General features: G+C 37.4%; 1 protein-coding gene across 1 annotated transcript in view; it reads right to left on the bottom strand.

Moving 5' to 3' along the window:
- LOC112859938 (cytochrome P450 3A12) overlaps window positions 1-14,201 on the bottom strand; it is a 63,732-nt gene that overhangs the window by 28,567 nt on the left and 20,964 nt on the right. The window contains exons 8-11 of the mRNA XM_086691980.1: window positions 7,792-7,919; window positions 6,387-6,453; window positions 2,131-2,291; window positions 838-1,064 (exon numbers count right to left, since the gene is read on the bottom strand). Coding sequence (XP_086548106.1) covers window positions 838-1,064; window positions 2,131-2,291; window positions 6,387-6,453; window positions 7,792-7,919 — 583 coding nt within the window. The remainder of the gene's footprint in view (window positions 1-837; window positions 1,065-2,130; window positions 2,292-6,386; window positions 6,454-7,791; window positions 7,920-14,201) is intronic.

The raw sequence follows: 14,201 nt of genomic DNA, 5'->3' as shown, positions 1-14,201 counted from the left end.
AAATAAAAATAAAAAACGTTGAAAAAATTAAATAAATAAATAAATAAATAAATAAAGGTTAAAAAAAATTTTTAAAAAAGACCATGTACAAAAGACCCACAGCTAATATAATCCTCAATGGGGAGAAGCTGAGAGCCTTTCACCTATGTTCAGGAACAAGACAAGGATGCCCACTCTCACCATTACTATTTAACATAGCACTGAAAGTCTTAGCCACAGCAAATCAGACCAAATAAATAAATAAATAAATAAATATCATCCAAATCAGCAATGAAGAAGTCAAACTTTCACTACCACAGATGACATAAAACTCTGTAGAAAACACAAAGGACTCCACCAAAATATTGTTATAACTAATACATGAATTCACCAAAGTCTCAGGATATAAAATCAAAGTGCAGAAATCTGTTGCATTTCTATGCACTAATAACGAGGCATCAGAAAAAGAAATCAAGTCATTGATCCTATTTACTATTGCACCAAAAATAATAAAATACCTAGGAATAAATCTAACTAAGAGGTAAAAGCTCTGTACTCTAAAAACTATAAAAGATTTATGAGAGATATTGAAGAGGATGTAATAAATGGAAAAGCATTTCATGCTCATGGGTTGGAAGAACAAACATTGCTAAAATGTGTATACTACCCAAAGCAAACGACACATTTAATGCAGTTTGTAAAATTTTGACAACTGTTTTGTAATTAGAAAAATAGTCCTACAAATAAAAAGATGTGCAAATAAATAACTGTACAACCATATATTTGTTCTCTATACAAAGAAATATCAGAATATCTTCCCATATAAGGGTGTATTCCCTTTTCCAGGGTTCCCTCTACCTTTCAGGATGGAACTCCTCAGGCTCTGGCCAGAGATCCAGGTCCCGGTGAAGAGTAAAGGTTGGCACCATCACCACTGTCCCTTTGGGAATGAGCACACCACTGATTTCCACATCTCTCTTACAGACCCTCTCAAGTCTACCAGCGATTGGGTATAATCTGAGGGTTTCATTCAACACCATGTCAAGATACTCCATCTGTACAAGAGCATCATAAGTGGGAGGTGCCTAGAAGGAAAGAAACAGATTTTGATGAATTGAGATTTGGAATCAATGTTCAGCTCAGTCTATGCACTATTACTGAATTGTTAGGAACCCCTGAGAAGCATGTATTTTAGTAAATGGCATATGAACATCTTAATGTCTACCATATCCCATGACCTGCTCAATCGCCTCCTACCATGTGTATGCAATAGTAATGACTAGGGCTGACTGCTGGGTCAATCCCCTAAGTAGGGCTTAAAATCCTTCCACCTGCAGCACACAATTTCAGTTCTAGGGAAAGTTGTTAAGGGGATCAGAACCTTACTCTCAGCCCCACCTCCTGTTGTGGGAAGGGTCTGCTAGTTGTCCCTTCGGGGTTTCACTGTTTGTCAAATGAACCGCTCCAGCCCCAGAGGCCAGGTGTCTTCATAAACAGGAATTCCAGTTTTGGAAGAGATCTGAGACAGCATGGGCAATATGTGCCTATTGCTTGGTATTGTATTTAAGAGCCAACATTGGAGAAGTTAAGAGTTCAACCAGGATCCAGGCACCCTGGCTCATAGCCTGGCTTCTTCACACTAGCTATGTGATAGTGTAAGAAAGTTATGTTGTCTCTCTGTAGCTCAGCTTCCTGCCTTGTTACATAGAGATGTTTAGAGTTGACCCTTCAGAGGGTGGATGGTAGAGACACTCACTACTTATCCAATATCCATGTAGACCCCCATATTTCCCAGCCTATGTGAATTTAGGGGAAACCGCTTTGCAAATGGGCTGTGAACTAAGGAGATGCATGTGAGTTTGGGGCCAAACATCTGAAAAGCAAGTGAGCAACACTCTATCTCCTTGTTCCCCAGCCAACATGAAGCCCCCAAGGTCCAGATAATGCAGGTATAAGTGGAGCCTCTTTGCTCTGTATCCCAAGTAACTATATGGAGCAGAGACCCATCCTCCACTAATACCCATGCTGGACATGCAAATATGAGTTACAAGTAAACCTTTGTTATGAAAACCCACTATATTTGAGAGTTAATATGTTACTGAGGCATAAGCGAGCATATCCTGACCCCCTTGGCCAGTATGAACCACTCACCTTGTTAGGGAAAGTTGCATCAATCTCCTCCTGCAGTTTCTGCTGGACATCAGGATGAGTGGCCAATTCATACACAAGGAAGGAAAGAGAAGTGCTGGTGGGCTCATAGCCAGCAAAAATAAAGATAACAGATTGGGCCACGAGCTCCAGATCAGACAGAGCTAAAAGGAGAAGAGAGACATTTTAGTTAAAGCAGGTAAGTAAAACATCATAGTTTAGATAATGAGAAATCTATTAGAAACTCCTAAATCCCTCAGGAGAAAAATATAAAAGCAATTTGGAATCAAACTCAGAGTGGTTTCACTCTGATTTCAATCTTTCAGAGTGAGAAAGAGGCAAAAGTTGTCTTGATCTGGTTATTCCCAAAGTCTATACTATTCTTAGCCATCTGTTTCTGGTTATGCCACCCTCCCCACCACCACAGATGGGTAATTTCAGGAGATGGCATTTCTGTCTAACATACACTGTGTTATCAGTCTGTCCGTTAGAAAATCCTAAGAGTATGCCAGGCCTAAGTAATATGGGATGGTGCTCTCCCCCAGGAAAATGTAAATTCTTTCAGCTAAAATACTGCTTAAATTTTTTGAGAGTTTAATTAATGCTAAGGCTTAATTGTCAGGAAAATTAAATGATCTTTCATCTAAACATACTTGCAGGAAAGAAGAAAATAATGTTGGGCAACAGATAAACTCTTGGTCCTCAATGTGTGGTTCATGGATCAGCAGCATCTGGGAGCTTATTAAAAATGCAGAATCTCAAACTTCACCCTAGAGCTATCGAATCAAAATCTGAGCTTCATGAGATGTGGTGATTTGTGTGCACAATCTAGTTTGAGAAGCATGGATTATACCCTTGAGAAGTCTCAGCTAATAGAAGACCTGGGGCACAACTCTTCCAATGGATGATCTCAGATAGGTACAGAAACTATAACACAGACAAAAAGCTAGAAGAGTTGTGTCTGATGCTAGTCTAATCAACCACATTAAAACAGCAGAGAAACAATGATCAATAGAAGGACATTGGCCAGCATGATATATAGACATACAGAATACAGTAAGTGTTTCCATACAAATTTTAGGATTGTTTGTTCTAGCTTTGAGAAGAATGTTGGTGCAGCCACTCTGGAAAACAGTGTGGCGGTTCCTCAAAAAATTAAAAATAGAACTATCCTATGACCCAGCAATAGCACTGCTAGGAATTTACCCAAGGGATACAGGAGTACTGATGCATAGGGGCCCTTGCACCCCAATGTTTATAGCAGCACTTTCAACAATAGCCAAATTATGGAAAGAACCTAAATGTCCATCAACTGATGGATGGATAAAAAAGATGTGGTTTATATATACAATGGAATACTACTTGGAAATGAGAAAGAATGAAATATGGCCATTTGCAGCAACGTGAATGGAACTGGAGGGTGTTATGCTAAGTGAAATAAGTCAGTCAGAGAAGGACAGATACCATATGTTTTCACTCATATGTGGAACTTGAGAAATTTAAGACCATGGGGGAAGGGAAGAGAGGGAAAAAGTTACAAACAGACAGGAAGGGAGGCAAACCATAAAAGACTCTTAAATACTGAGAACAAACTGAGAGCTGATGGGGGTGGGGGAGAGGGGAAAGTGGGTGATGGGCATTAAAGGGGGCACTTGTTGGAATGAGCACTGGGTGTTGTATGGAAGCCAACTTGACAATAAATTATATTTAAAAAAAAGAATATAGTGAGTGGAATTAGCAATGCTTATTCAATCATGGCCTGAATGTCACCTTCCTTAGAGAATGGTCCCACTCTGAATCATAACCCAACTTTTTATTTTCTCCTGGAAGGAACTCAGTATAGTCAAGCTTTAATCTCTTTGATTAGAACTGAATTAGGACCATTCGATACTTAGAGCACTGAAATTAGCATGGTACCTGCCACAAACACATAATTCACAACTAAGAACAATACAAAATGAATATAAAAAAGGTCTACAGAGTTCTGATTTCCCAGTCATACCTTCTGTGATGCTGCTGTGGATAAATTCAACTATCATATTCTTTCCTTTGATTATTATGAACCCCATGATAATCTTTAGAGCTGTGGTAGACACTTACCCAATGTGGCTATTTATACTTAAATTTTAATTAAGTAGATTAAATACAATGTAAGATTCAGTTCTTTAGTGACACTAGCCACATGTCAAATGCTCAATAACCACCTGTGCATAGTGGTTCTATACTGAACCAGGAGTATATAGAATATTTCCATCATCACAGAAAGTAGTAGAACTAGATAGATAGAATAGAATAGCATAAAACAGGATAGGATAGGATAGGATAGGATAGGATAGGATAGGATAGGATAGGATAGGATACGATAGGATAGGATACGATAGGATAGGATAGGATACGATAGGATAGGATAGGATAGAATAGGATATGGACACAGTATAGATATATACTGTGATCCTTCCTTTTTCTATAGAATCAACTGTTAAATACTCAAAAATTCTGTGAGATGGTTGTCAAACTATAGATATCCTGAAATTAACCATGATGGGACTATTTCAGTCATAGATACAACTATAAACCAAGGCTCCCTTTTTCTTTTAGACACAGCATAATCATTGGCTGTGGATATAGAAATATTTATGTTTATCACTCCTATATGAATATATTTGATGTTTTTATTGGGTCTACTGAGAGAAAATGAAGCAAAGAAACCCTAGTAACAATGAACACTCCTAGAGCCCAGATTTTGATTTCTAAATACCATTCTCGCTAAAAGAAAACAGAGATTCTTGGAGAAATGGCTGATTCCAAGGCTCATCAGAGGAAAGAGAGGAGAAGCCTGGAATGTCTCACACCAGAATGCTAGGAAATGCTCAAAAAAATAATATGGAAAAGGGATAAAGAATACTCTATGTACTGTAATGGTGGATATATGTGTGTGTGTATATATATAATATATATTATATATATACACATATATATAATTATATATTATATATATTATACACACACACACACACATATGTGTGTCAAAACCCACAGAATGGACAACACCAAGAGTGAACTGTAATGTAAATTATGAATTTTTGAATGGTAATGTGTCAATGTAGGTAAAATTATTGTAACAAATGTACCACATGGTGAGGGATTTTGATAATGGGGAGTGCTGTCTGTAAGTAGGGCAGAGGGAATATGAGAAATCTGTGTCTTTCACTCAATTTTAGTGAACCTAAAACTGTGATAAAAGTGTATTAAAAATATTAAAAAATAAGAAAGAAAAAAGAAAAGGGCAAGGAGCCCACTTGAAAGTGCTTCCAGAGGGCAAATCTGAGAGAATTGAAGATATAACTAAAGAATGATATCAGGGACTAAGATAGTAATAAAAGAGATCATACTGACATATACAAATAAATTAATTAATGAGAGAGAATGGAAATCTCACCCTAACAATGGACTTTCCTCAAAATGTGGAAGAAACGGTAGAATTAGAAATTCATCATTTTGCAACCACCATAGTAATAATGGTTTTAGTCAAATACCATTCATGGATGATAAAAGTAGTAGGTGAATGTCTAAAGAGAAATGCAGTACTTATACAACTGCAAAGGCATCCTGCACCAGTCGCTTATTAATTACAAAGGGAAAAATAAAACTTTACAGTAGATTGGGGCACCTGGGTGGCTCAGTCGGTTGAGTGTCCCACTTCAGCTCAGGTCATGAACTCACGGTTTGTGGGTTCAAGGCCCATGTCAGGCTCTACACTGTCAGACTGTCAGCATGGATCCTGCTTGAGATCTTCTGTCCCCCTTTCTCTGTCTCTCCCCTACTTGTAGTCTCCAAAAATAAATAAATATTAAAAAAAAAAAAAAAAACTTTACCATAGATTAAGCCAGTGAACACAACTTTAACCAGGTGTCCCAAGTGAAGGTCACCAACAATGGGGCCATGTGCCTCCTGGTGTGATGAAGCCTTGATGTGAATTTCCAGACAGAGGTTCTGATTCAGTGGGTCTGGAGTAGGCCAGAGGATTCACATTGGAAACAAGCTCCCCTGTGGCAGACTACTGACTACTTTGTCTATCATTGCTCTTCAATGATCTGAGGGCTTCTGGAAAGTGTTCCTGGATACCATTTGTATCTGAGCATGTGTCATTCTCCAATTTGAAGAAATTCCATCCATTGGAAACCTTCCTCCACATCTCAGAACCACCCCATGTCTCTGATCCACCCCATTGCTGGCCCCCTGAAGCTCTCCTTGCTTACCTTTATGGGTGTCCGTTTCTTTGGAATTCTGGGAGTTAATCATCAGCTGAAGCAAATCCACTCGGTGCTGAAAGGAGAAAGAGAAATTGCAATGACAAAAAGTCACTTGTGAAGTCAGAATTAAGTCAGGGGTGCAGGACTTAACTTCCTTCCTAAGAATATGGCCCCTTTATGCACAAAGGTCTCACTAGTTTTCTCAGAGTCATCACTAAACAAAAACATCCAGCTCCAAACTTGGAGAACAGGATGCTTCCCTGAAAGGAATCCAGCTATTGTGTCCCACTGCTTTTTGGTTCTTGCCTTCAGCTTTTCTGGCTTTTGACCACAGCTTCCGGGACAAAGAATTGCCTGCTCCCTCTCCTGTCATGCCTGCTTGCTCAGGAGAAAGTCCCTGATGCCAGTCCTTTTTAATTCTGGCCTTAATTCTTTTTTTTTACATTCATTTATTTTTGATAGAGTGAGACAGAGCACAAGTGGGGGGGGGGCGCAGAGAGAGAAGGAGACACAGAATCCGAGGCAGGCTCCAGGCTCTGAGCTGTCAGCACAGAGCCCAATGTGGGGTTCAAACTCACAAACTGCGAGATTATGACCTGAGCTGAAATCAGACACTTAACTGATTGAACCACCCAGGCACCAATGGCCTTAATTCTTAATGAGTGGTCACATAGATCAATCCCCTGACCTCTGCAAACTCCATGGAGAGCTTCTGTGTCAGCATCTCCCAGTGCCCCACCCTCCCAGAACTCTGCACAATCTTCACTGACATCTTGGAGTACCCAGCACACATTCTTTTCTGGCCACGAAGCCTCAATGAAGGCAAAACTGGCTTAGCCGGCCTGCAGCCTGAGTGTCCAGTGAAGACTCCTGCCCACTCCAGAAAATGGCAGCCTCAAGTTTAACACAGACTATACTTCACCCTGTACTTGATAGGATCCTCCATTGGAGAAGGTGTAAAATAAGAGGCTTGGAATTGAAAGGATTATTTGTCCATATAAGATCTTAGAAATTATACTACCAGGAAAATGATTTTACATAATACTTTTTACCCTTTCACAATTTAATGAAGGAAAGTGGTAGTTTTTCTCTCACCAAATTTTGTGCAGTGACATACCAGTTGCCATCCTTATTATTAAATTTTAAATATTCCCTGACTCATTTTCTTATCTCCTTCCCTAACCTCCACCTTCTTCATTCTCCCTGAAATGTTAGAACTCTCCTGCTCTAAACTCTACAGTTCTCTGTCTACCATAAGAGACGAATCATGGGGTTCTGAAGCCAAGACTACACTGTATGTTAACAAACTTGAATTTAAATTAAAAAAAAAAAAGAAGTGTACACATGAGATGTACACAACCCAATAAAAGATCAAAAGCGAACACCCACATGTAACCACCACTGGATTTACCTTTTGTTTATCTTTGAGGCGACTTTCCTTCATCCTTTCTACAGATTTTGTGAAAAAATTAATGACACTTTTTGGAAACAGCCAGATATTCAATAGTTCAAAAATTGGGGTAAGGAATGGGAAGAGTACTGTAAGGAAAAAGAACAATGGAAAGCACAGTGAAAATGCAAATTTTACCTGGGACAATTATAATTTGCTCTTCCAATCAGAGGAGTAATGACACCAGGAGTCATTAATTTTATGACCTTTACTGGAAATTTTAAAACAATGGCTGAGCCACGGCAAGTCACACATAGGGGTCACCACTACAGCAGTGAGATCAGTGTCCGCTTCCACATCTTTGCAGTGACCAAAGCAACAGAATTGCATTCCCGGATATCTTAGCTTTTATTTTTGGACTAGAGTCTCTTTGGATAAATCAGATCATAATATGCTACTCTAATTAATCACGCTATTTAAGGGGCACCTGGGTGACTCAGTTGGTTAAGAGACCCACTCTTGATTTCTGCTCAGCTCATAATCTCGAGGTTTGTGAGATTGAGCCCTACATCAGCCTCTGTGCTGCCAGCATGTAGCCTGCTTGTGATTCTTTCTCTCCTCTCTTTTTGCCCCTCCCCCTGCTCACACTCTCCCTCTCTCTTTCTCAAAATAAACATTTTTTAAAAGGCAAAAAATCATGCTTTGTAAGAAATTGTCGTCAGGATGCAAATAATACATAGGATGCCCTTCAAACACAAAGGAATATAGTTAGAAATCAAGAGCACAAAAATACTGGGAAACTCACAAATATGTGGAAATTAAACATTCCACTCCTATATAAACAATGGTTCAAAGAAGCAATCAAAGGGTAATTAGGAATCACGTGGAAACTCATACAAATGAACACATGACATACCAAAACTCACGGGATGTAGCAAAAGCAGTGACCAGGAAGAATTTTATTATTATTATTATTATTATTTTTTTTTTAGTATCTCTCTTTTTTTTTCAATATATGAAATTTATTGTCAAATTGGTTTCCATACAACACTCAGTGCTCATCCCAAAAGGTGCCCTCCTCAACACCCATCACCCACCCTCCCCTTCCTCCCACTCCCCATCAACCCTCAGTTTGTTTTCAGTTTTTAAGAGTCTCTTATGCTTTGGCTCTCTTCCGCTCTAACCTCTTTTTTTTTTTTCCTTCCCCTCCCCCATGGGTTTCTGTTAAGTTTCTCAGGATCCACATAAGAGTGAAAACATATGGTATCTGTCTTTCTCTGTATGGCTTATTTCACTTAGCATCACAGTCTCCAGTTTCATCCATGTTGCTACAAAGGGCCATATTTCATTCTTTCTCATTGCCACGTAGTACTCCATTGTGTATATAAACCACAATTTCTTTATCCATTCATCAGTTGATGGACATTTAGGCTCTTTCCACAATTTGGCTATTGTTGAGAGTGCTGCTATAAACATTGGGGTACAAGTGCCCCTATGTATCAGTACTCTTGTATCCCTTGGGTAAATTCCTAGCAGTGCTACTGCTGGGTCATAGGGTAGGTCTATTTTTAATTTTTTGAGGAACCTCCACACTGTTTTCCAGAGTGGCTGCACCAGTTTGCATTCCCACCAACAGTGCAAGAGGGTTCCCATTTCCCCACATCCTCTCCAGCATCTATAGTCTCCTGGTTTGTTCATTTTGACCACTCTGACTGGCGTGAGGTAATATCTGAGTGTGGTTTTGATTTGTATTTCCCTGATGAGGAGCGATGTTTTTTTTTTTTTTTGTTTTTTTTTTTTTTTTTTTTTTTTCCTTTTAGCATTATTTATTATAGGAGCAAACAAAAAATAGTCAAAATATCCAGAAACAGGACAACAGTTCAATTTATTCTAGTATGTATTATTGAATAGCCATATTAAATATGAAACTGCGGATAAATTTTGTTATTGAACACTTCTCACTATGCATTAAGTAAAGATGCTATGCACATCATCCTATCTTTTTTTTTTTTTTTTCCATTTCTCTCATTCTTTTCTTTATTTTTTTTTTTTTTATATATGAAATTTATTGTCAAATTGGATGAGGAGCGATGTTGAGCATCTTTTCATGTGTCTGTTGGCCATCCGGATGTCTTCTTTAGAGAAGTGTCTATTCATGTGTTCTGCCCATTTCTTCACTGGGTTATTTGTTTTTTGGGTGTGGAGTTTGGTGAGCTCTTTATAGATTTTGGATACTAGCCCTTTGTCCGATATGTCATTTGCAAATATCTTTTCCCATTCCGTTGGTTGCCTTTTAGTTTTGTTGGTTGTTTCCTTTGCTGTGCAGAAGCTTTTTATCTTCATAAGGTCCCAGTAGTTCATTTTTGCTTTTAATTCCCTTGCCTTTGGGGATGTGTCGAGTAAGAAATTGCTGCAGCTGAGGTCAGAGAGGTCTTTTCCTGCTTTCTCCTCTAGGGTTTTGATGGTTTCCTGTCTCACATTCAGGTCCTTTATCCATTTTGAGTTTATTTTTGTGAATCATGTGAGAAAGTGGTCTAGTTTCAATCTTCTGCATGTTGCTGTCCAGTTTTCCCAGCACCATTTGTTAAAGAGACTGTCTTTTTTCCATTGGATATTCTTTCCTGCTTTGTCAAAGATGAGTTGGCCATACGTTTGTGGGTCTAGTTCTGGGGTTTCTATTCTATTCCATTGGTCTATGTGTCTGTTTTTGTGCCAGACAAGGAAGAATTTTATTGTTTTAAATGTCTACATTTAAAAGGAACAAAGATCTCAAATCAAGGACCCAGCTTTCTGTCAAACACGTGCTGAAAAAACAAGAGGAAACTAAACCCAAAGCAAGCCGAAGGAAGTAAATAATAGAGACAAGAGCAGAAACTTACGAACTAGGGAATAAAAACAACAAAAAAATCAATGAAACAAAGCTGATTCATTCTAAGAATGCTTGGTCATTCATTTAGCTAGACTGACAAAACAAAAAGGAGAGAAGATTCAAATTACTATCATCAGAAATGAAAGGAGAGATTACTACTGACATTACAGAAATAAAAAAAGACTAAAAAGGAATCCCATGGACAACTGTATGCCAATAAATTAGAAAACTTAGATGAAATGAAAAAATTCCTAGAAAAACACAAACTAGAAATTGACACTGGGGCGCCTGGGTGGTTCAGTCATTTAAGCGCCTGACTTTGGCTGAGGTCATGATCTCACAGTCCGTGAGCTCCATGTCAGATTCTGTACTGACAGCTCAGAGTCTGGAGCCTGCTTCAGATTCTGTGTCTTCCTCTCTCTCTGCCCCTCCCCTGCTCATGCTCTGTCTCTCTCTGTCTCAAAAATAAATAAACATTTTTTTTAAATTAAAAAAAAGAAAGTGACATTAAAAAATTAGGCAATCTGAAAGACAAAAAGATTGAGCTGGTAGTGAAGAAACTACCCACAAAAAGAAGCTGAGCTCCAGATGATTTCACAGGTGAGTTCTAGCAAATATTTAAAGTAGAATCAACACCAATTTTGCACAAATTCTTCCAAAATATAGAACAGGTAGAAACACTTCCAAACTCATTCTATGAGGCCAGTATTACCCTGATAGTAAAACCAGACAAAGATAGCAAAGAACAAGAAAACCACAGACCAATGTATCTCATGACATGGATGCACACATCCTCACCAAAATACTAGCAAACTGAATCCAGCAACATTATCAAAAGAAGGATACACCATAACCAGGAGGAGCTTATCCAGCAATGCAAGGTTATATAATACAGCATAACAATAACAATTTTTCTAAAAAACCATATGGCCATCTCAATACATGCAGAAAAAGTATTTGACAATACTTTTGTCCAATACCTTTTCAACAAAAACACTCAACAAACTAGGAAACGAATATTCTCAATCTGATAAAGGGCATCTACAAAAACTCACAGCTAACACCATACTTAATAGAAATAGACTGAACACTTTCCCCTAAGATTAAACAAAACAAGGCTGTCTCTATTGCCACTTCTATTCAACAATGTACTAGAAGTTCTAGACAGAAAAGGTAGGCAAAACAAACAAACAAAAAGAAAGAAACTCTATTCATTGAGGGAATAAAGAAGTAAAAGCATCTTTATTATCAGATAACATGGCACTGTACATAGAAAATCTGAAGGAATGAATTAAAATCTATTGGACCTAGTAAACCAGCTTAGCAGGGTTTCAGGATACAAGATCAACATACAAAGTCAATTATATTTCAATACACTGCAATAAAAAATCTAAAACCAAAATTAGGAATATAACTCCATTTACAACAACATTGAGAAGAACAGAATACTTAGGAATAGATTTAACAAAAGAAGAGCAAAACTATACTCTGAAAACCACAAATATTAACTGAAATAAATTAAAGAAGATCCATGTAAATAGAAAAACATCCAATGATCATGGATTAGAACTTAATATTGTCAAGACGGCAATACTCCTCAAATGCAGATGAACGCATTCCCTATTAGAGTCCTAGCTAGCTTCTTTGTAGAAAATGACATGCTAAACTTAAATTTTATATAGAATTGTAAGGGACCCAGAATAGCCAAAACAATCTCAAAAAAAAAAAAAAAAAAAAAGAATAAAGTTGTAGAAGTCAGACTTCCAGTTTCAAAACTTACCATGAAGCCATAATAATCAAGGCAATGTGGTACAGGCATAAGGACAGACATAAAGTTCGATGGAATTGAATTTAGAGTCCAAAATTATACCCATGTGTTTATGGTCAACTGATTTTGACAAAGTTTCCAAGACCACTCAGTGGAGAAAAAAAGTCTTCTCAATAAATGGTGCTGGGACAAGAGAGGATGGTCACATGCCAAAAAAAAAAAAAAAAAAAAAAAAGAAGTAGAACTCCTAACTTATACCACATATAAAAGAAATTCAAAATGGATCAAAGACCCAAACCTAAAAGCTAAAACTTTATAACTCTTAGAAGAAAATCAACGGATTAATCTTCATGCTCTCAGATTTCCCAGGGAATTCAAAGATATGACACCAAAAGCACAGAAATAAAAGGAAAAATACATAAAATGTACATCATCAAAATTAAACATTTTATGCTTACAGAAAAATACTTTGAAGAAAGTTAAAAAAACACCTACAGAATGAGAGACAAATCTGCAAATCATACATCAGATAAGGAATTTGTATCTAAAAGATACAGAGAATTCTTATAACTCAGTAACAAAAAGACAAAAAACTGAACTATAAATGCACAAAAATTTGAATACACATTTATCTAAAGAAGTTACGAAACAGCCAACAAGCATATAAAAAGTTATTCAACCTCACTAGCCATTAGAGAAGTGCAAAACAAAACCACAATAAGATACCCTTTCACACCCATTAAGGTGACCATCATCAAAACAGTAGACAAGTGTAAACCACGTTGGCAAGGATGGCCAGAAACTGGAACCTTCATACCTTCTGGTGGGAGTATAAATGGTGTAGCTATTGTGGAAAACAGTTTGGCAGTTCCTTATTGTTAAACACACTTATTATACCTTAGCATATAGCAAGTTACTACATACCTTAGCAATTCCACTCCTGAGTAACTAAAAAAAAAGGTTCAAAACAGGTATCTAAACAAAAACTTATACGAATGTTCACAGCAGCACTATTCACAATACCCAAGAGTTGTAAACATCCCAAATGTCCATCAAATGATGGGAGGAAAAACAAAATGCAGTATGTCCATACAATGGAATATTATTCTGCCATAAAAAGAAAGGAAGTAATGATGCACACTATAACAAGAATAAACTTTGAAAACATTATACTAATGAAAGAAGCCAGCCACAAAATTCACATATTATCTGTATAGAGTCCAGAAAAGGCAAATCAATTAAGATAGAAAGTAGATTCATGGTGGTGTAGGGTTAAGGAAAGTGGGATGTGATACTAAAAAACTACAGGATTTGAGTGGATGATATTCTAACCACTGACTGCAGTAAAAGCTGCATGAATCTTTGAATGTTCCAAAACGATTTTTTCAGTTTCATTGAGTTATAATAGATCTACGCTACTGTATAAGTTAAGGTGTACTGTGTAATTCCTTGACAAACATATAAAGAAATGATCACCACAATGCAATTAGCTGACAACCATCATCTCATATAGTTAAAAAAACCAAAATTTTTTCCATTATGATGAGAACTTCTGGAATCAACTCTCTTAGCAATTTACAAATACATCATACAGCAGTGTTAACTATAGTCATCATGTTGTAAATTACCAGTCAAGTACTTATCTCCCTTATAACTGAATATTTGTATCTTTGATCACCTTCATTCAATTCCTACCCCTTCACCCCTACCTCTAGTAACCACAAATCTGATCTCATCTTTGTATGATTTTGGTTCTTGGTTGTTGTTTTTTGATTCTACATGTATTAAGATCAT

This window comes from Puma concolor, chromosome E3 (assembly GCF_028749965.1).
Source record: "Puma concolor isolate L17-30 chromosome E3, mPumCon1.1.hap2, whole genome shotgun sequence".
Lineage (NCBI taxonomy): Eukaryota > Metazoa > Chordata > Mammalia > Carnivora > Felidae > Puma > Puma concolor.
The sequence above is the reverse complement of the archived record's forward strand: the minus strand, read 5'-3'. Positions and strand labels throughout refer to the sequence as shown.